This window comes from Impatiens glandulifera, chromosome 5, assembly GCF_907164915.1.
Source record: "Impatiens glandulifera chromosome 5, dImpGla2.1, whole genome shotgun sequence".
Lineage (NCBI taxonomy): Eukaryota > Viridiplantae > Streptophyta > Magnoliopsida > Ericales > Balsaminaceae > Impatiens > Impatiens glandulifera.
Genome location: NC_061866.1, coordinates 6,107,224 through 6,130,291, shown reverse-complemented (window position 1 = coordinate 6,130,291; position 23,068 = coordinate 6,107,224). Strand labels below are relative to the sequence as shown.

General features: G+C 31.5%; 2 protein-coding genes across 2 annotated transcripts; both read left to right on the top strand.

Annotated features, from left to right (window-relative positions):
• Nucleotides 1–1,260: 1,260 nt before the first annotated feature.
• Nucleotides 1,261–3,734, top strand: LOC124938924 (L-type lectin-domain containing receptor kinase IV.1-like). Its single transcript, XM_047479446.1, has 2 exons — nucleotides 1,261–2,347; nucleotides 2,785–3,734. The coding sequence occupies exons 1-2, from the start codon at nucleotides 1,261–1,263 to the stop codon at nucleotides 3,732–3,734; spliced, it is 2,037 nt and encodes a 678-aa protein (XP_047335402.1).
• A 5,307-nt stretch (nucleotides 3,735–9,041) lies between these two features.
• On the top strand, nucleotides 9,042–11,587 carry LOC124938923 (L-type lectin-domain containing receptor kinase IV.1-like). The gene is made up of 3 exons (XM_047479445.1): nucleotides 9,042–9,895; nucleotides 10,022–10,242; nucleotides 10,624–11,587. Exons 1-3 carry the CDS (start codon nucleotides 9,042–9,044, stop codon nucleotides 11,571–11,573), a joined length of 2,025 nt encoding a protein of 674 aa, XP_047335401.1. The 3' UTR covers nucleotides 11,574–11,587.
• Nucleotides 11,588–23,068: the final 11,481 nt, after the last annotated feature.

Below are 23,068 nucleotides of genomic sequence, written 5' to 3'. Positions count from 1 at the left end.
ACTTTGGTTAAAAATACGTTTATATACTTATGCATTTTTTTTATTGATTTTAAACTGAAAATAATTGACGCTCTTTATCAAATAAATAATCTTTTAAATAATTATTTTTAATTAATTTAAATAAAAGATTTCTTTAATCAAATTGTTATTTGATTATTTCAAAATTTAAAAGATTATTACAAATTTAATAAAAAATTAATTTTAATCTGTCAGCATTTGTTTAATTTTTAAAAATAATATTTTATTTTAAAAAGATTACTGACACCCAAACTGACACCCAAACTGAGGTTAAAATTTCTCTAATCTCGAGTTTTATTCGGAACAAGGATTTTCCGGAGGTTACAAAAGTACTATTCACGGTGGATTTTTACGGATGATATTTGAATGAAAAATGTGATATTGTGGTAAGTTATTATCGTATATGTCACAAAAATATTGAATCAACAACATACTTACTTTTGTATTGTCAATGAATGACTAATATTTAGAGTTTTTTTTGTCGCATGAATAAAATTCACTATGTAATGCTCGAGTTTTTGGTTAATTGCTAATAAGTTTTAATTGAGACAGCATATGAAGGACCTACATATTTGGATTATCATCCGATTATTTCTTATAAACTATCTAGTTCGAGAGAAATCGTCGAACATTTAATGTTATTATTATAACGATTTCTAAGATTTCGTTTCGGAATTTCAGTGAAGTCGGTCGAAAAATTAATTTTTCTTGAAGATCTACAGCTTAATGGGTAACATGTTTGTTTTGTGCTCTTATTTTTATTTTTGTGATTTTTTTTCTTCGTGTTATTCTTTTTTGTTTGTGAAGTATTCTTATTATTTATAATATACCAAACCATTGGCAAATTATTAATTTCTTACATTAAAATGAAATTCACAAAGTAGAACATTGTCCACCTATATATAGTTTAATGAGAATATACTTGACAATTATTTTAAACTAGTTTAAATATGTTATGAGTAATGTCAAATCATCTTAATTTAATATCAAATAGCTTACACAATCTTAGCAAAAAAAAAAATAGTTGACACCAAACAAGCTTGGTATATAAAAATCAAGATGGACTTTTACAACGCGTATATGTTATATTAAAGTTTAAACATTTAAAGTATCATGTTGTTAATTCTAATAAACCAATATTCAATTATTTCCTCATCCATCGTGATCAAAATTAATCCAAAATATCCAACTAGTGCAGTACATATTTCTTTCTCTATTGACCTTTTGTAAGTGCACAACAAAATGTCTCTTCTTTTTCTAGTAATCTCTTTAATTGTATGCCTGATCACATCCACCACCCAATCACAACCTAGCACCGATTTCATCTTCAATGGTTTCCAATCCACCAACCTAAACTTGGATGGTGAAGCCAAGAACATTGATGGGATTTTGTTCCTAACCAACCGAACACAGCAGACATCTGGCCACGCTTTTTATCCAAGCCCGATCATCTTCAAGAACTCAACAAATGACTCGGCTATCTCCTTCTCCACTTCCTTTGTTTTTGGTATTATACCGGATAACCAAACCGGTGGCCACGGACTCTGCTTTGTCATTGCTCCTGAACCGGGCTTACCAGGGGCAAAATCAAACAGTTACATGGGTCTTTTCAACAAGTCGACTATGAACCCGAACCGCACTAACCACATATTAGCCGTTGAGTTTGACACAGTACAGAGCCCTGAATTTGAAGATATCGATAACAATCACGTTGGTATCGATATCGACAGCCTGGAATCCGTGTATTCCAAGCACACCGCGTATAACTCAGACAACAATGGCACATTTCAGAACATGAGCTTGATTAGCGATGAATCCAGGCGGGTTTGGATCGAATATGATGGTGTCAAGAAACAAATGAACGTAACCGTGGCCCCAATTAATCTGGGAAAACCGTTTCTGCCGCTTCTCACTCTAAATAAAGATCTGTCTCAGTACATAAATCCCATTATGTATGTTGGGTTTTCATCATCAACCGGTACGATTTTCAACCGCCATTATTTGTTAGGATGGAGCTTCAAACTGAATGGCCAAGCTAAGGAGCTTGATCTCTCTCTGCTTCCTAAGCTTCCTACAAATAATAATACTAGCCCGACAAAGTCGTCCAAGTTTCCGAAAAGAAAGTTTTTGATAATCGGGATGCCTTCGATTTTGGGTTTTGTTCTATTAATAACGATTATATCAGCTTTGGTTTACTATTTTAAAAGAAAGAAAAAGTTTGCGGAGGAAATGGAGGATTGGGAGCTCGAATATGGGCCTCATCGGTTCAAATACAAAGATCTCTACTTCGCCACTAATGGATTTAGCAACAAAGAATTATTGGGTACCGGTACGTTACTTCCTTTTCGTTGTTTCTCTTTTTCTTTTTATGTAAAAAACTTACATTCATACACTGACAGCTAATATATGATGATCCTTATTATATATCTAGTTTGTTCGATAATTTGAATAAATATAAGATATACCACGCATGATGAGCTCATCGAACCTACTACTGTACAAGCACCATCTCTTTTTTCATTTCTTTTGAAAGGAGGTTTATGAACTAAAGCCTCCATCGTGGGCAAATAGAATTATCTTTTCAAATTTAGTCTATAATAATAAAATTACAATCAAAATATATTACATATTTAGTAGAAACTAATACAATTATGGGTTATTAATCATTCAAAATTTTAACTCCCAATTAATTTGATATGTTAGCAGTAAATAAATTATTACATGTTAGTATTACATATTGATGATTTTAACATATATCATGTAAAGGTGGATTTGGCCAAGTATATAGAGGGATACTACCAAGTTCTAAAATGGAGGTTGCCGTGAAGAGAATGTCCCAAGAATCATGGCAAGGCATGAGAGAATTCGTGGCGGAAATCGTGAGCATCGGTCGTCTTCGCCACCGTAATTTGGTCCAACTCATCGGATATTGTCGACGTAAAAAAGAGCTATTATTGGTGTATGAGTATATGTCTGGAGGAAGTTTAGAGAAGTTACTTTATAACATATCAGGGCCTACTTTAAATTGGAGCCAACGTTTCACGATCATTAAGGGAGTCGCATCGGGTCTTTTCTATCTACACGAAGGATGGGAACAAGTTGTTATCCATAGAGACGTTAAGGCTAGTAATGTCTTATTAGACAACGAATTAAATGGAAAATTGGGTGATTTCGGGTTGGCCCGATTACATGACCACGGGTCTGATCCTCATACCACCCAAGTTGTTGGTACATTAGGTTATCTTGCCCCGGAACAAATGTGGACCGGAAAGGTGACCGAAGCTACCGATGTATTTGCTTTCGGGGCATTTTTGTTGGAAGTTGCTTGTGGAAGGAGACCCATTGAAATGAAACAAGAGCGGTTCATTTTGATAGAATGGGTGTTCCGGTTTTGGTTAAAGGGTTTGATAACTAATGCGGTTGATCCAAATTTAGGTGGTGAATTTGATTTTGAGGAAGTGGAATTGGTAATAAAGCTTGGTTTGCTTTGCTCCAATATGAACCCCTCAGCTAGGCCCACGATGAGACAAGTGGTGGAGTATTTAGAAAGAGATGTCATCATGCCAGAACTCTCATCTTTTGGGATAACGATTTCATCTGTGACCTTTCCTCATAGGGAAGGAATCAATGATGATTTGTATCCATCAACTTCATCATTCAATCCAACATATGATACATCAATTATGGCGGAATCACAACTCTCTCAAGGCCGATAAAAAATGATTTATTTACATTTCTCTCAATTCTATGTAATTATGTAGTTGTACAATTTGAAATAAAAAATATAATTGTATACGTGACTTATACTTTATGTAGGGTCTAATATTTGCATGGTTATTGGTGTAGTTCATGGTGTTTAACTCATATGAATATTTCTTTCTGTATGAATTTGTAATTTCTTTCTAGCTTGTATATGATTTTGTTTGATGATGTATTTTTTTCTAAATGAATTTGGTATTAAATTTTCTATAAATTGAATAATAAATTTGTACTCAAATAACATTCAAAATATATACAGAATAAAAAGTAAATTTATAATTATGATCATTTGATATGTAGAATACATTTTTTAAAAGGGAAGAAAGTCAATTTTACCATCGAACTATAACGGAATATTCACGTATATTACTGAACTAATTTTTGTTCGTTCATACTATTGTACTTGAGTTTAATGTTCATCTATGTCACTGCTAGACAAAATCATCCAAATCTGTTAAGTTTTCCGTTAAATGATGACATGTGTGATTGGCATGTTATTTTTTTTTTAATTAATATATATTATATATTTATTTTTATTCACTATTTTAAATAATAAAACTTAATTTAGATTTTCAAAGATATTAATCAAATAAATTATACATTTTGAGAAGTATTAACAATAATTTATTTTTTTAATTAATATATTTTCAACATTTATTTTTGTTAACATTTTTAAATAATAAAATTCGTTAATAATAATAAATGTTAAAAATATATTAATAAAAAAAGTGAATTATTATTATTATTGTCTCTCAAAATGTCTATATTGTTTAGTTAATGTCTCTGAAAATATAAAAATTTTATTATTTAGAAATTATGAATAAAAATAAAAATAAAAAATAATATATATTAATTTAAAAAGAATGACATGTCAATCACATATGTCATCATTTAACGGAAAACTTAACGGACTTGGATGTTTTTGTTAACCAGTGATATAGATGAATATTAAGTTCAACTATAGTAGTATGAACGAACCAAAATTAGTTCAGTGAATATTCCGTTATAGTTTGATTATAAAATTGAAATTCTTCCCTTTATTAAAGTCTAAACTAATAATGAATATGTTATTGACATTTGTAACTCGTTTTCATTTGAGACTTTTTAAATATTTGTATATTGACAAATGAGTTCTAACACGGGTTAAACATGTTAAGTCTAAGAAATTTTAACCTAGATAATTTAACAATCACCCTCATTCTACTATCGTCAAGTTAACACAATAGAAAGAATGAAAAATGAGGAAGTTAACACAATAGAAAGAATGAAAAATGAGGAAGATGAAGGGTCAAACCCACTACATTTGTATGATGATTTAAAATTTTAATACAAAATATTTAAGAATTTTCAAACATGTTAAGCCCAAGGTTAGAATTCGGGTTAAACATGTTTAACCTCGGGTTGAACATGTTAAGCTCGAAGTTAAATTACCCGTCTTCCACGGGGAAATTTATGAAGTAGTTGTTTGGCTAGAAAAATTTGCGGTATCGTTTCTATCAAGTGGTATGAGAGTAGAAAATTTGCGGTATCATTTCCATCAAGTGGTATGGGAGTTCAAGTTTCTACCATGGAGGTTTGTTGGAGTGATTTGAATGTTTTGTCGTTTGGGGTTGAAGATCTTCTTGTTGATCACTCTTGTTGATCACGATCCCGTATTTTACGGAAATGGTTAATCTTGCTCATGTTGAATGGCTTGTGGTGGAAGCGAAAAGTATGTCTTTGGCCTCGTTAATGCTACATTGGTGTTGGCAGAGTCTCTTTGGAACTTGCCTTCGGCTTGATCCAAGTAATTTGATTGCTTTTCAGTTCGGGTAATTTGATTGCTTTTCGATTCCGACTAATTTCGGGTCGGAATCAATCTGTTCTGATTCGGTTCGGGTACCTAAAAGAAATTTCCATAATTAAAAATATTTTTTCTAGTTCTCCCCCTCTTCCCGTCCGTGCTGGCGTCATCCCTCACCTAGCATCACGGCTTTTCTCTTTTTCATTTTTGTTCTATAATTTAATTCTTAATGTTCATTTTATTTTATAAGTCAGTGGTACTATATAATTATTATATATTCTCTTTTCTTTTTTTTTAATTTGTGGAATGAGCTAGATATACTTAACTTAGAGTGAGATTAAATGGCAGAAAAAAAAATGAAAATAAGAGATGAGAGAATAAGAGAGAAGGAAGAAGATGAATGTTAGGTTAGAAAAAATTAGGATTTGTTTTTAATATATATATTTTTAAATATTATTTGTTTGTAAATTGTTTGTTTTATTTTATTTAATATAATTTTATAATTTTTTTATTAAATACTTTTTTACATTTTAAAACACATTAATTATTTTTTTAATGTATCATTTAATAATTTAAAATATTTAAATTTTGTTCAATTTATTCCAATTGTGTTTAAATATAGGATAAAAACTAAAAATATATTAATATTTTAAAATTAGTTAAACAAGTAAAAAGAAATTGTTTTAAAAATTGAGTCAAGTTCAGGTACCCATCGGTACCGAACTGATATTTTGGGTAATTTAAATACACGTTTTTTTCGAGGCAAAATCGGGTTCGGGTCGGATCCTCCGAAACCCAGAAATTTATCATGAGTCGTGCCTACCAAAAACTCATTTCCAAACTAAAAAAAATATTTTTAGGATATTCTTTTTTTATAATAACTTTTTAACCTTATTAATATTATCATATATTATCAATTTTACATATTTAATCATAATCTTTTCTTATTCATTTAATAAAATTAAGATAAAAATAAAATTAATTATATATCAATAATTCATACATAAAAAATAATTCAATAATACATTTAAATAAATAAAAAATAAATTTTTGTATTTATTCGTAACGTAAAAATATAAAATAAATTATAAAATAAAAAATAAATTAGATAAAATTTCAAGTATAATATAATTTAATGATTTAATTATATATTTAAAAAATATTATAACTTTTTTATCTTGAAATGATTAATTTGCATTATAAATATTTAAAGTTATATAAAAAAAAAATTATGGACCATTTTGAAAAAATGAGGTCCGGTTGAAGGAAAATGGGCACGCAGTTGGAGAAGCTCTAAGGGTGTCAATGTTATTTCCCTTAATTTGAATAATTTATATAGTTGCCTTTTTCCTTCCAGTAAACGTTCTTTTGAAATTAATAACCTGAAAAACCTTGTTAATCTTTCATCTATATTTGTTGCTTGTCATTATCTTTACTAGAAGAGTTTGTCTTTCATGGCTATATGCTATCTTGAATGAATGAAATCGTGTTGTCATATATATAATACTCGTGACAAGATAAAACATACCAAATGTTTTTTTAATTATATAATGAGTTGAATAATTTAGAATAAAAATATATCCTATAAAATTTAAACAATTGCATCGTGGAAATTAAGGATAGAGGAGAATTCTAAAAGTCTACTATTATTGAATATTGTTGTGTCTAGATACAACAATATCAATCTAATTAATATTATTAGCTTGTCTATACACAATGTTCATAACCATACAATTTGAATTGAAATTGAATTGTCTAATTCTAATTTTTTGTTGGCAAATTTAAAATTAAAATTTTATTGTAATTGAAATTATTGTAATTTTATAAGTCTCCATTTTCCTTATTTTTAGTTCAGAATTATAATACTAATATTTATTTTTTTATGTTTTTCTAAACAAAATAATTTACTATTTTATCATTACAACAAGATTAACATGTTCCACGGATAATTATTATATTTTTATTTAGAAGGTTAAAATATCGAATAATATATTTTTTTTAAGCCATATTTTATTTTTTGAATTTATAAAGTTAACTTATCCAGCCATTTTTTTCTTAATTAGAATAAAATACTGTAACAAAAAATTTGACACTTAAACTATTTTATAGTTAGTATTGTTAAACTAATATTTTAATAATATAAATAATATATATTAAAATTATTTTTATTATATATTTTTTTAAAATATAAGAATTAAAATTGAATTACAATTAATTATATATATATATATATTCAAATATAATAATTGCATTTAATTTAAAATCAATTTAATTTTTCTCATTCAAATATAGCATTTTTTTCATAGTTGGGATAGTCTCATTAAGGAATCTCATTAGAAAACAACTCTTTATTATTATTATTATTATTATTATTATTATTTTTTCTAATTACTCTTTCTTTATTTGGATCAAATAAATCGGTGACATTTACTCATTGACAAAAATAAAATAAGATTATGTATTAATAGAAATGGTTTTTCCTCCATCTACCTCTAATACTTTTTTATATGGTTGGTTGTTTTATTTTTTTTAACACTCAATTCCGCTTCTCTCAAACCCGAACCTTAATTAAAAAATTTATAGTTTATAAAATCATAAATATATTTATTTATACTCATATGTTGTAACAGTTTTAGATTATTTTTATTTCTGTTTCTATTAATATGATTTTTTATAAAATCAATTAAACTATTTAAATTATAAAAAAAAATATTTAAGATAATTATTAGCATATAAAAATATATATGTTTGTATTCTGTAATGATCCTCCAAAACTGATAGCTGCGAGAATGAAAAAAACCTTATTTTAGATTGATCCAAGGTTGATCATTCATCTTACTTGTTGGATTGAGTGAAAAAGGTATGAATCAACTGTCGGTTATTGGGATATCAGTTGGTGGGACGTGGGTTATTTTATTGTTTTTAGAAACATTGAACTCGATTAGATTGAATCGATAGAATCTTATATATTCCGATTATTTTTTTTGAACTATTTGGCTCAAAAAAAAATTATAGTACGTTCACTTATTATAGTCGATCAATATGTTTACTGCATAACGTTATTATTACGATGATATGAGAGATCTTTTCTGAAATACATTGTTATTTCATCATTGTTAATTTTGTTATATTTTGAGTATGTTAATGAATGTTAGTGAATACGTGTTTTTATTGTCATGACATTTTCAATAAATGTCAATTCATCTTTGTAATTTAATATAAAATAGCTGACACAATCTTAGCAAAACAAATAGTTGACTCCAAACAAGCTGGGTATATAAAAATCAAGATGGAATTTTACAACACGGATATTGATATATTAAAGTTACAACATTTAAAGTCTCCGGTTGTTAATTCAAATAAACCAAAAATATTCCCTCATCCATCCATAGTCATCATCATTATCATCAAAATCCCAAAGTATCCAACTAGTGCAGTACATATTTCTTTCTATATTGACCTTTTGTGAGTGCACAACAAAATGTCTCTTCTTCTTCTTCTTCTAGTAATATCTGTAATTATTGTATGCCTGATCACATCCACCAGCCATGCACAACTCAACACCGATTTCACCTTCAACGGTTTCCAATCCGCGAACCTGAACTTGGGCGGTGTAGCCGAGATCAATAACAATGATGGAATCCTGTTCCTAACCAACCGCACACAGCAGGAAAGTAGCTACGCGTTTTACCCGAACCCGATCATCTTCAAGAACTCAACAAATGACTCTGCCATCTCCTTCTCCACTTCCTTTGTTTTTGGTATTATACCGGATAACCAAACCGGTGGCCACGGACTCTGCTTCGTCATCGCTCCTCAACCTGGCTTACCAGGGGCAATTGCAAACAATTACATCGGCCTTTTCAACAAGTCGACTATGAACCCGAACCGCACTGACCACATATTAGCCGTCGAGTTTGACACAGTACAGAGCCCTGAATTTGAGGATATGGATAACAATCATGTTGGCATCGATATAGACAGTCTGGAATCTGTAGTTAACAATTCCGCGGGGTATTACTTGGACAGCAACGGCACATTTCAGAACCTGAGCTTGATTAGCTATGAATCTAGGCGGGTTTGGATTGAATATGATGTTGTCAAGAAACAAATGAACGTAACTGTGGCCCCAATCAATATGAAAAAACCGTCTTTACCGCTTGTGAATCTAACTAAAGACCTGTCTCAGTACATAAATCCCATTATGTATGTCGGGTTCTCATCATCAACGGGTACGCTTTTCAACCGCCATTATTTGTTAGGTTGGAGCTTCAAAGTGAATGGCCAAGCTAACGAGCTTGATATCTCCAAGCTTCCAAAGACCCCTACTAATAATAATACTATCCCGACAGAGCCGCCCATGATTCCTCCGACAGTGCCTCCCCTGTCTCCTCCGACAGTGCCTCCCTTGTCTCCTCCAACGAAGCCACCCGTGTCTCCTCCGACAGAGTCATCCAAGTTTCCGAAAAGAAAGTTTTTGACAATCGGGATGCCTTTGATTTTGGGTTTTGTTCTATTAATATCGATTATAGTACCAGCTATGGTTTACTATTTTAAAAGAAAGAAAAAGTATGCGGAGGAACTGGAGGACTGGGAGCTCGAATATGGGCCTCATCGATTCAAATACAAAGATCTATATATTGCCACTAATGGATTTAGTGACAAAGAATTGTTGGGTACTGGTACGTTACTTCCTTTTCTTTGTTTCTCATTTTCATTTTGTATAAAAAAGTTACATTCATACATTGATTATTCGAATATTTGAATAAATATCAATCGGACCTTACTAGATTAATATATATTCTATCAAAATTTTACATCTCATCCTAAACATGTTGGAACGGATGATGAGCTCATCGAACCTACCAATCACAAACACCATCTCTTTTCCCTTTTTTTTTTTTAAAGAATGGTTATGAACTAAATTATGTTTCCAAATTTAGGCTAATAATAGTTTATAACATTTTTTTAGTAGAAACTAATACAATTGTGGGTAATTAATCATTAATTTTTTTGATATGTTAGTATTACATTTTGATGATTTTAACACATATCTTGTAAAGGGGGATTTGGCCAAGTATATAGAGGGATACTACCAAGTTCTAAAATGGAGGTTGCCGTGAAGAGAATGTCCCAAGAATCGTGGCAAGGTATGAGAGAATTCGTGGCAGAAATCGTGAGCATGGGTCGTCTTCGCCACCGTAATTTGGTCCAACTCATCGGATATTGTCGACGTAAAAAAGAGCTATTATTGGTGTATGAGTATATGTCTGGAGGAAGTTTAGAGAAGTTACTTTATAACATATCAGGGCCTACTTTAAATTGGAGCCAACGTTTCACGATCATTAAGGGAGTCGCGTCAGGTCTTTTCTATCTACATGAAGGATGGGAACAAGTTGTTATCCACAGAGACGTTAAGGCTAGTAATGTCTTATTAGACAATGAATTAAATGGTAAATTGGGTGATTTTGGGTTGGCCCGATTACATGACCACGGATCTGATCCTCATACCACCCAAGTAGTTGGTACATTGGGTTATCTTGCCCCTGAACAGATGTGGACTAGAAAGGTGACTGAAGCTACTGATGTGTTTGCTTTCGGGGCATTTTTGTTGGAAGTTGTTTGTGGAAAGAGACCCATTGAAATGAAACAAGAGCGGTTCATTTTGATTGAATGGGTGTTCCGGTTTTGGTTAAAGGGCTTGATTTTTAATGCGGTTGATCCAAATTTGGATGGTGAATTTGATTTTGAGGAAGTGGAATTGGTAATAAAACTTGGATTGCTTTGCTCCAATATGAACCCCTCGGCCAGGCCTACAATGAGACAAGTGGTGGAGTATTTAGAAAGAGATGTCATCATGCCAGAACTCTCATCTTTTGGGATAACGATTTCATCTGTGACCTTTCCTCATAGGGAAGGAATCAATGATGATTTGTATCCATCAACTTCATCTGTCAATCCAACATATGATGCATCAATTATGGTGGAATCACAACTCTCTGGAGGCCGATAAATAATGATTCCTTTCAATTTCTATGTAATTATATATAGTTATACAATTTGAAATCAAACAAAATATAATTGTAAGGTCTACTATTTGCATGGTTGTTGGTGTAGTTCATGGTGTTTTAGTTATATGAAAATTTCTTTTGTACTAATTTGGGATTTCTTTTTAGCTTGTAGGTGATTTTGTTTGATGATGCAAATTTTTTAAATGAATTTAATATTAATTATTTTATAAATTTGTACTTAATATATATATATATATATATATATATATATATATATATATATATATATATATATATATATATATATATATATATTAAGGATACATAAATACATTACCCAATAAATTATTATCAAGCTCGTAGAATCTCAAGAAGAATGAATAACTTACCGATCGATTTCATCAATTTTTCAAATCGAATATTAAAAAGTATTAAGACTAAAATATCATTAGACACACTTGAGTTTCTCAAAAAAAATATTGTATTTTGTGTACCCGTAATCCCAAGAGTTCTACGTTAAAATATTATTATCGGTAACCGTTCGTTTACTATTTTATCACAACTTATTGGCTATTTATTCATTTTATTTACTTTAACTGAAAGTATCATAATAATAATGTTTTGAATAATACGATATTATGAATGATATGAATCGATCGACTACGATTATTGAAGATTTGATGATTTCTCTCTGACTAGATAATCTACTATAAAATAATTGAGATGTTAACTCAAATATGTAATTCTATCATATTAATCGTCTCAATTCAATCTTCACAGTAATTACCCAAAAACTCCGATATTACTTAGTGAATCTCAATCATATTTCACAAAAGACTTCAAATATTAATCACCCATAATGCAACTTTTACATAATGCCACAAGAATCAAGAGTATCATAACTTCACAATAATCAATTACATAGATCACTTACAAACCATTAATCCATTTTTCGAAGTTTATTTTCACTAAAACAAGGGGTTCTCAATAGTGACTTAATGACGATTTCCTTCACATCATCATTACTTTCATAAACGTCCAAACAATAATCTCTACAATCATTGATGAAATCTAATCGAACTAATCATTTCCCGGCTTCGAGACACGTTTTCCACTTAAATATAACTATTTTGCTCTTAAATATAACTATTTTGCGGACAACGTTGATAGTTGTTCGACGAAGAAGGGTTTGGGTAGAAAATATATGGAAGGGGCGAGATCTCGCGCACATTGGGTCACACTTTATTTTATAATTCAAGGACCTCCCTCAAAGGGGATTTTTATTTTTATTCAACTTCATATAATGTGTCGAGAATTCCATTAAGATATTATCATTAACATCATAATCTATCTCAGAATCCATTGTTTCATTGGACACATCGTGAATGAAAACTAGAAATTCATGATTTTTAATTTTAGGATAAAGGGTTCTAATAGGGGTGACTTGGATTATGTCTTCCACATGTGACAATCATATATTTTCCACCTCATCAATTGTTTCTTGTTCAGACAACAAATCTGAAATATGATGGGTTAATAGCCTCAACTTTTGATACTCCACCACCTGTAACACCTTACACGATCTCGTGACTAAAGAAAAATCGTCTGAATTTATGTTCAGATCAGACTCAAGAAAGTAAAATGAGGAATCGTTCTTGGTCCTTAGAAATCACCTACCCGCACTCCCCTTTTTCGACATCCGGAGTGGCATCGCAACTTGAGAGTTGTGAAGACGGATATTCAATCTTAGTCTCACAAAAACTTGTTTTCTCATGTAATCACTCCTCAACCTTCACGACATCCCTTTTACTCATATAAAATCTCTCTGAATTTTTCATCTATCAACATTACTTTAAATAGAAAAAAAAAATTAGAAAGAGAAAATTAGGGTTATATTTGTACTTAAAATAAATAACATTCAAAATTACAAAATAGTAAATTTATAATAATCAATTTGCATTAACACTATATTTATTTAGAATACATTTTTTTAATTTTTCAAAGTTTAAATTAATAATGAATATGTTATTGACATTGTAACTCATTTTCATTTGAGAATTCTTAATTATTTTGTATTGACAAACGAGTTGGTGATAGAGGTACTTTTGCATTGTCAAATATATTACAAATTAATTTTTTATAGGTAATTTTTAATTAAATTAAAAGAGAATTTTTATCCAAAAAAATATGTATTATAAAAAAATTAAAATTTAATTGGGTTTGTAACTCATTTGACAACTCGTAAATGTTTATGTGTTGTCAAATAAGTTGTAAGAATATTGAGATAAAAAAATGTTATAAAGTTTAAACAATTCTTTGATGTATATATTATAGAAAATTTAAAAAGAATAATTAAAATGTTATTGAGTTTGCAATTTATTTAAAAATTGAATAAATGCAATATTTTACTGATAAACTTTGTAAAATGTGTCAAATTGATTTATTATTAAATTAAAATTTTATTTGTATCTATGAACTTGACAAAATCTATCATATTTATTAAATAAATAAAAGAGGAAGGTTATTTGTTTTTTACAAGTTTATTTGAACACTTGTATACCACAAGTTTTATTAATGTTTTTCAATCTAAATACATTACATTGATAAATGAGGTACACATAATTATTATATACTTTTGTGTTGTGAAATATGTTACAAAAAAAAAATTAAGTTTCATTTGTTTGACCAATATATATAAGTAAATAAGACACCCAAATTTTACCTTTTAAATTTATAATTTTAAATAAAAATTGTGAATCTATGTTAAAAAATGATTTCTAAAATTCATAAACGAATTTTATAAGCACTAAAAATCTACACTCAATTTTATAATATTAAAATAATTATTTTGACTTATTTTTAAATAAATAAAATTAAAATAATTAATATCGTGGCCAAAAACCAATTAAAACAATTAATTAAGATAATTATTGTGTTAATTAAAGCCTAATTAATTAAGGAAAATAGTCAAAAAAAAAAAATTATTTAAGATAAATGTTTACTCATTTATCTAAACATAATTTTAAAAAAAAATAAAGGGACAAAAATAAATAATTTAAAATGAAATTTTGTAATACATTTCAATTAAAACAAATATTTATTTAACCCTAAAAATATAAAAAATAGTAAAATATTTGTCATATTTATTTTAATATTTTGTGTATTTAAAAAAATCAAAATTAAAACCAAAAGGATGAAAGAAAAGTCAATTTAAAATAAACCATTAAGATTATAAAATAAAAATAAATATGTAATTGAGTGTAGTCGAAAACAAAAGAAAGAATTGCAGTAAGAGCCGCGCCCATTGGATGGACACTGGAATCGCATTCGATGCTCCTCATCAGCACGTGTAGCCAGTTTTAGAGGAAGCAGCGCGCCCAGGCAATAAAGGATCGGCTAACGCCCCATTAGTTAGGACGTTAACGAACCTCTCAAACGCAACATCGCTTTTAATTGGAACGCCAAAAAACACCTTAAACGGTGTCGTTTTGGCCTTCGGTCTTCTTCTTCATCGTGACGTCGTCTGGATAAGGATGAAAATTCGTGGATGATTTCTCCAACTTGGAACTCCCTCGTTATTCTAACATTTTGGCTCATTTAAAGCTAGAAATGATCACCCTACGATGGTAATCATTTCTCCCTATTAAAATAGGGATGAATCATCCTTTTTTCGGTGACTTAAGCCAAGAATAGCCAAAAGTCATTAATGGCTTTTGGCCGATTCAGACTACTTTGAGCCTCAACCGACTCAGGGACAATATAAATACACCCCAAGTCATTCCGAATCCAAAGAATCAACTCATAACCTTCAAATCAAAGAAAATAAAAAATCCGCCATTAAAGTTTGATGCTTTCGGATTTTTCTAATTTTCTATTTGAAGCCTTAAAGTTTGGATCTGAGCATCTAGAAAACTTCCATAAGGATCAATGAGTGTTCTCCAATACTTGGTAAGGTTCTAATAACTCTCTAATTCATATTTATAATTTGAAATTTTATATTTCAAATTGCATAAGCTTGTATGTTTGTTGTTTACGATGTTTTATGGTTGAAAATTCATCCCTAAATGATTTATAAACTATTTGGATAGGATAGAACCGATCAATCAATTTAAATAACAAAAATCCAAATTTGAATTTTAAAAATCATAAAACAAGTTTGTTGTTCTTGGTAAGAATGACAATTTGAAACCGCCCCGCAAAAACTAAACTGAATTGTCCCGTTTTGGTCGGTTTTTCCCTGAAACCGGACGAGGATGGAGCGGGGATGGTATTTGTGTCCCCCGCCCCGATATCACCCTAATTCTGTCCCGAACACTATAAATATAATTAAATATATTAAATCAACAATATATTTATTTATTCATTATATTTTATAAGAGTAATAAGTTTATTATTTTATAATAATATAAAATTTCAATATATTACAATATATATTATATTAAAAAATCTGTTTATAAGATTTTATTGTATAATTTTATTATATTTTTTAAAAAAAATTATTAACGATGCCCCGCGGGATTCTCTGAAACCGAAAAAACCGAACGGGGCGGAGATGGTATTAAAAAAATCTCCGAAATAAAAACGGGGCGGGAATGGTAAATGCATTCCTCGCCCCGAACCGCCCCATTTTTATCCCTAGTTCTTGGATTAATTTTGTTGAATCACAACCATAAAGCTTCCGAACATGATTGTAATGAGGTTGGGCAATTGTTTGGATCATGTTTGATCCATCCCGGTCATATTTGATACATCCTGATTATATTTGATTAAATCAAAATTTTCAAAATAAATGTAATTTTTGAGTTATTTAATTGGTTCAAATAAGCAGTCAATGTTCTTGTTTTGATACCAATCAAGTATATATGTAGTATAATGAAGCTATTAGATAAGTTTCAATAACGACTTTATTCTCGTTACCATTCGTCACTGAAATTGTCGTCACTGATATAAAATAGTATTAGTAACGACATTTGGTAGTCGTTACATATATTAGTATTAGTAACGGCGCTATAATCGTTACTAATATTAATATTTGTGACGGATTTCTGTATTTAAGGTCGTTACTGATATATCAGTAAAGGGTTATCCAAATGTAATATTGTTATTAATATATATCAGTAACAACTCTATAAAGGTAATGTCGTTACTGATACTATTACCAATAACGACTCTAGATTTGGACAGTCATTACTGATTATCAGTAATAACTATAGATTTGGATAACCGTTATTGATACTATCATCAGTAACAACTCTAAATTTAGTAGATTTGGACAGCGGTTACTAATAGTAATTATTTTTCAATTTTTTTTAATATTATTTATCTTTGTAAACAATAATAGAAAGTTGTTTTACAAAAAAAAAAATATATTATAAATACATTATCTTAACAATATTCATAAATAACATACAGAATGTGGAGAAGATGTATGATTGAAAAGGAATAATTGTATATATGAATGAGAAATGTACAGGTTATTTATATTACAATTTGTTATATGTAAAGTCTAAATATGGGTAAGAATTAGCTGTGCAAACACTAAGATTATGGAGGAATATATTGTGACTTGATTGCATCTTTGACTTGCAGATTTTGTGGAGTCTAAATATGGGTAACAATTAGCTGTGCAATCACTAAGATTATGGAGGAATATATTGTGACTTGATTGCATCTTTGACTTGCAGATTTTGTGGAGTAAGATTTTCTGGTTACTTAACATTCCCCCTCAAGATGGACCTTCCATTGAAGAGGCCAATCTTGGATAATAGAAACTCAAAACGCGGGCGAGGGAGAGGTTTGGTGAGGCCGTCGGCGAGCTGATCATGTCCACTGATGTGTTGTACCCGAAGTGTTCCAGCTTTGACTTGTTCACGAACAAAATGAAAAGCGAGAGCAACATGCTTCATTCGAGAGTGAAAAATCGGATTGGCAGAGTAATTTGTAGCACTTAAGTTATCACAATATATAACAGGTGTAGAAGGTAAGTGGATGTCTAGTTCTTGTAGAATGGATTTTATCCAATTGAGTTCGGAAGTGGTGTCAGCAATGGCACGAAATTCAGCTTCGGTTGAGGATCGGGCTATCGTTTTTTGTTTGCGAGATGTCCAGGAGATAGCATTTTTGCCGAGATATATGATATAACCTGTAGTGGAGATGAAGTTATCAACATCGCTTGCCCAATCCAAGGTCACTAAAGGCATGTAGTGATGACGGAGTATTGCGATGTAATTGCAAACCAAGGTGAGAAGTCCCGTGAAGGTAGCGAAGGAGCTTCTTGAGAGCTGTCCAGTGAGCTTCTTACGGGTGTTGCATGAACTGGACTAACTTGTTGACAGAGTAAGCAATATCAGGACGTGTGAGGTATAAGTATTGGAGGCTTCCAACAGCAGAACGATAAGTAGTAGGATCACATGGAGGTGTGGAGGTATTTTGTAGCAGTTGAGGGTGAGCAAGCATAGGGGTAGTTGATTGTTTGCAGTCAAGCATGTCATGACGTTGAAGGAGGTCGTGTATGTACTTTCTTTGGGAGAGAAGGAGACCAGAAGTGTTGTGTTGTACTTCCACCCCTAAGAAGAAGGAAAGTTGCCCCAAGTCCTTGAGAGAAAAGCGTTTGGCAAAGTTGAAAATAAAAACCGAGACAAAATTAGGTGAAGGACCAGATACGATAATATCATCGATATAAACATGCATATAGGAGATCGCCATTTTTTTGTAAATGAAGAGAGAGGGGTCGGCGAAAGATGCTGTAAAACCGAATTGTAGTAGATAGGAGGTGAGGGCTGTAAACCATGCGCGTGGAGCCTGTTTTAACCCGTATATGGCTTTGTTTAAACGACACACATAAGAAGGGTTGTTAGCGTCGATGAAGCCGGATGGTTGCTGCATGAAGACTGTCTCTTGGAGATCACCTTGGAGAAAGGCGTTGTTGATGTCGAGTTAGCGTAATATCCAGTTGTGTTGGAGAGCAATTGAGAGGGTGAGTCGAATCGTGACTGGTTTGATAACCGGACTGAAGGTGGCAGAGTAGTCAAGACCAGCTTGTTGATGAAAACCTTTTGCGACAAGCCGAGCTTTGTATTTGTGAATCATGTTATCAGGATTATATTTGATTCTGAAGACCCATTTACAACCAATGACATTTCAAGCTTCACTAGGTGGTGCGAGAGTCCATGTATTGTGTTTCCGTAGAGCATTGTATTCAGCAAGCATAACATCACGCCAATGAGGGGTGGAGAGTGCTTGTTTGGGGGTGGTTGGTAGTGACGTGGGTGAGGAGTTAGTGGTAAGTTGGGCATACTTTGGGTTAGGTTTGGTTATGTTGTTTGTGAGACGAGTTACAGGACGAGGGAGAATGGGCGGAGGGGGGGGTGGATGTGGTGGCGTAGGAGGTGTGTTTTGTGGGGGTGTGGCAGTGGTGGACGGTGTTGTAGGGTTATGTGATGGATGTGGTGGCGTAGGAGGTGTGTTCTGTGGGGGTGTGGCAGTGGTGGATGGTGTTGTAGGGTTATGTGATGAAATAGGTATGAGAGGAGTGGGAAACCATTCGTGAGGTGAGGGAAGCGAAGTTGAATTTTGTTGGTTTGATAGACGGTGGAATGGAAAATCATGCTCAATGAAAGTGACATGACGAGAAGTGTAGATTTTGTTTGTGGTAAGATTTAGGCACAGAAAAGCGCTTTGAGTTAGGGAACGACCAAGATAAATGCATGGTTGAGATCGAGGATCTAGTTTATTGAAGCATAAGGTCGTAGTAATGGGTAGCATAGACAGCCAAAGGAGTGTAATTGGGAATAGATAGGTTTGACATTTAGGAGTCGATAGTAGGGAGAGTCATTTTGTAAGATTGGTATAGATAATCGATTTATGAGATACACAGCGGTGGAGAATGCATGTGACCAGTAAGTGACAGGTAGATTGGCATTAGATAGGAGAGAGAGACCAGTTTCGACAATGTGACGATGACGGCGTTCTGCATAGCCGTTGTGTTCAGGGGTATGGGGAGGTGTAGTAAGATGTGAGATGCCATTAGCGCGTAAGGTGGGAGCCAATTTGATGAACTCGTCTCCATTGTCAGAGAATAGGGTTATGATCGTTCTTTTGAAATAGTTTTTAACTAATTTTTTGAAGTCAAAAAAGACTGTGAGAGAGTCGGATTTATTTTTGAGAGAGTAAAACCATACATATTTAGTGTAATGGTCCACAAAGATTAGATAATATTTGTAGTTGTCATGTGAGAGGTGGGGTGAGGTCCAAACATCTAAAAATAATAATTCAAGGGGAGCTGTAGACGTAAGAGTGGATTGAGAGAAAGGAAGTTTGTGTGCTTTATTAATCTTGCAAGAATTGCAGTAATCAAGGGATGAAATTGAACCTAAATTACATAAATTTGAAATATAAGAAAAAATTTTAAATGGCGGATGGCCAAGACGGTGATGCCATAGGAGAGCAGACGTGGTGGATAGCTTTGAAGTAGATGATGTGAGAGATGTTTGAAGGGAACATTTGTAGGAAGAAGACCAGGTGTACATGCCATGATTAAAAGTTCCTTGGAGTATGATGGTGTTCGTGGAGATAGCCTTGAAACGAAAGGAAGAAGAGGTAAACTCAATTTGTGCATTATTATCAAGACAAAACTTGGAGACATAAATAATGTTTTGTGCAATTTTTGGAACATAAAGAACATTTTGAAAGAGTAAAGATTTGTTTTGAGAGGTGATAGTGAATGAACCTGTGTGAGAGATTGGAAGAGATGAGCCATCACCGATGATAACATCATCGTTGCCTGTATAAGGAGTGTGAAGGGATAGATTATCGAGATCATGTGTGACATGGTGAGTAGCACGGCTATCTATAATCGAGTTACATGGAGGGGCGTGAGATGAATAGGCAGTGTTGGCTTGAGGACGAGTGTAGCGAGATTGACGTACAAAGGGTTTGAGTGTAAAGTTAGGATGGGCGCGAGAGAAGTGGCGACAGACAGAGATGGTGTGACCAGTGTAGCCGCAATATTGGCAGACATCAGGTGATTTGGTGTTGGATGAGGAGGAGGGGTTGGGGTAGTGTGGGACGGAGAAGGCGTTTGATGACATTGTAGGATCTAGACTTCTGATACCATGTGGAAAAGATGTATGATTGAAAAGGAATAATTGTATATATGAATGAGAAATGTACAGGTTATTTATATTACAATTTGTTATATGTAAAGTCTAAATATGGGTAAGAATTAGCTGTGTAATCACTAAGATTATGGAGAAATATATTGTGACTTGATTGTATTTTTGACTTACAGATTTTGTGGAGTCTAAATATGGGTAACAATTAGCTGTGCAATCACTAAGATTATGGAGGAATATATTGTGACTTGATTGCATCTTTAACTTGCAGATTTTGTGGAGTTAGATTGTCTGGTCCTTAACACATAATACACTAATTTCTGTGTTTATGTGTCTATCTTCTACAAACTAACAAACAAAAAGATAGGTCAAATCTTCAATTCTTAAGGCACAAAAAACCTTTAACATAATCTATGATCAAAAGGAGAAGAAATTCATCACTCATGATATATATATATATATGCACCTAAACATATGATCAAAATCTTGATGAGTGAAAGCTCCCTATTATATATACAACAATTTCAATTTCAATTTCAATTTTTTCCTTCCTATTCATAATCTATCTATTTTAAATGTGTTAATCACAATACCTTCAACATGTATGTAACAGTCTCGGAGCCTACAAAAGTAACAAAAAAAAAAGATGAGAGAGATTGAAGAAGAGAAAACTAAAAGCGGTTATATGAAAGAAATTTACCTCGATGTGGATAATCAGGAAATCTAGCTGGAGTAGAAACTGTAACAGAGATCCATATTATTCTACAATTAATCACTCGCTAGAAGAACAGATCTCAAATGAATTCAACATACCTGTAAATTCATCTAACAATATAAACGGATCCAATGACTTCAACTCTGGTCTTAAATTAATTCAGATAATCAATTAACTAGGGATTACAATTTACAAATCAGCTCAAGCACAAATGTTGAGAAGATTTAGAGAAATTTACCGTCAAATTCTTCTCCTAACAACCACTTCATTTCCTTCGCTTTGAGCCTTTGCTAGAACCTTCCTCACCATTAATCTCGGCTTATCAAAATTGGAAATTTGACTGCTTGAAGATGAAAAAGTCAGGATGATTCCTCTCTTCTTGATTGCTTGATTATTACAGAAAATTAACATTTAATGAGTATCAGTAACAATATATACTTAACCCAGATATGACAGCAACATCAGTAATTGTCCTACGGTCGTTACATTACTGATATGACAATGTTACTGAAATTGCTACAGTTACGGTAACGGCTCTCTGAAACAATTACATATTCCCTTTTACGAAAAATTGAAGTGACAAACTAAAGTATCAGTAACGACTTTTTTTAGAATCGTTAGTGATATTACTGTCATTTCCGTAAAAGCTCTTTAGAGCTGTTACAGATAACCTTGATGTGGAAATCAAAGCGACAAACTAAAGTATTAGTAACGGCATTTTTAGAGTCGTTATTGATATCTATTATCTGTAACCGCCTTATAAAATCGTTATAGATAATACATAACGACCATATAATTATATTTGTAAAGATAACTTTTCTACTAGTGTCTCTTTTTGATAGATTTGATCCAATTGAGTTATATTAGCAGAAATTAGTAGAAATTATTGGAGTGTAGGGTTCACACTAAAATCTTATTTTGTGTGTGGAGTGTAATTCACGTTGGTATTCTAACTAATGATAAATGTATGCGCAATGATATTATCTTAGTTAGTCAATGTCGTTTATGTCTTAATGAGATGGAGACTGGAGACGACCCATCATCTCTTTTTATATTGTAAGAGTGTCGATGGTATTAAAATTCTTCTTTGGTGCATTACTTGTATTCTTTGGGTTATGCCAAGAACCATTAGTGAGTTTTGGAAAATGTGGATTGAGGAAGTTAGATTTGTGGGTTTGAAATAATTGGACTATATCCCTATTATTTTCTTGTGAATAATTTGGTTTGAAAGAAATTATAGAGCTTTTAACAATCTCAAATGACCATTGTGAATCTTTCCAATGTTATCATCTTAACATTATATGAGGTTTGATTTGAGAAGTCGACAGATTCAGTGGGAGAGCTCAATACTCTTTTGGAAGATCTTCACACTAATTTGTTAATATTTGATTGATTTTCTCTACACAAATATTATATATAAATATATTTTTTCTTGAACGACTATTCAATTTATAATATAATTGTATGGATTATTTTCAAAACAAGTATATACTATTAAAATAATTTGTTCATGTGTGAAGAATTTTGTTTATGATTTGGTTTTTATTAAAAGAAAAAAATATGTTTTGAATGATAAAATAAATTAAGATAATTTTATAAAAAAATAAATAAATATTTTAATTATAATTCTTAGATAAAATAATTCAAACTAATAATTACAAAATAACAT

Excerpts from the sequence above, each read along its gene's own strand:
- LOC124938923 (XM_047479445.1), top strand. The coding sequence starts at position 9,042 with ATGTCTCTTCTTCTTCTTCTTCTAGTAATATCTGTAATTATTGTATGC. Across the intron at positions 9,896-10,021 it reads CCAAAGACCCCTACTAATAA|TCCGAAAAGAAAGTTTTTGA; the intron begins TAATACTATCCC and ends GTCATCCAAGTT. Across the intron at positions 10,243-10,623 it reads CAAAGAATTGTTGGGTACTG|GGGGATTTGGCCAAGTATAT; the intron begins GTACGTTACTTC and ends TATCTTGTAAAG.
- LOC124938924 (XM_047479446.1), top strand. The coding sequence starts at position 1,261 with ATGTCTCTTCTTTTTCTAGTAATCTCTTTAATTGTATGCCTGATCACA. Across the intron at positions 2,348-2,784 it reads CAAAGAATTATTGGGTACCG|GTGGATTTGGCCAAGTATAT; the intron begins GTACGTTACTTC and ends TATCATGTAAAG.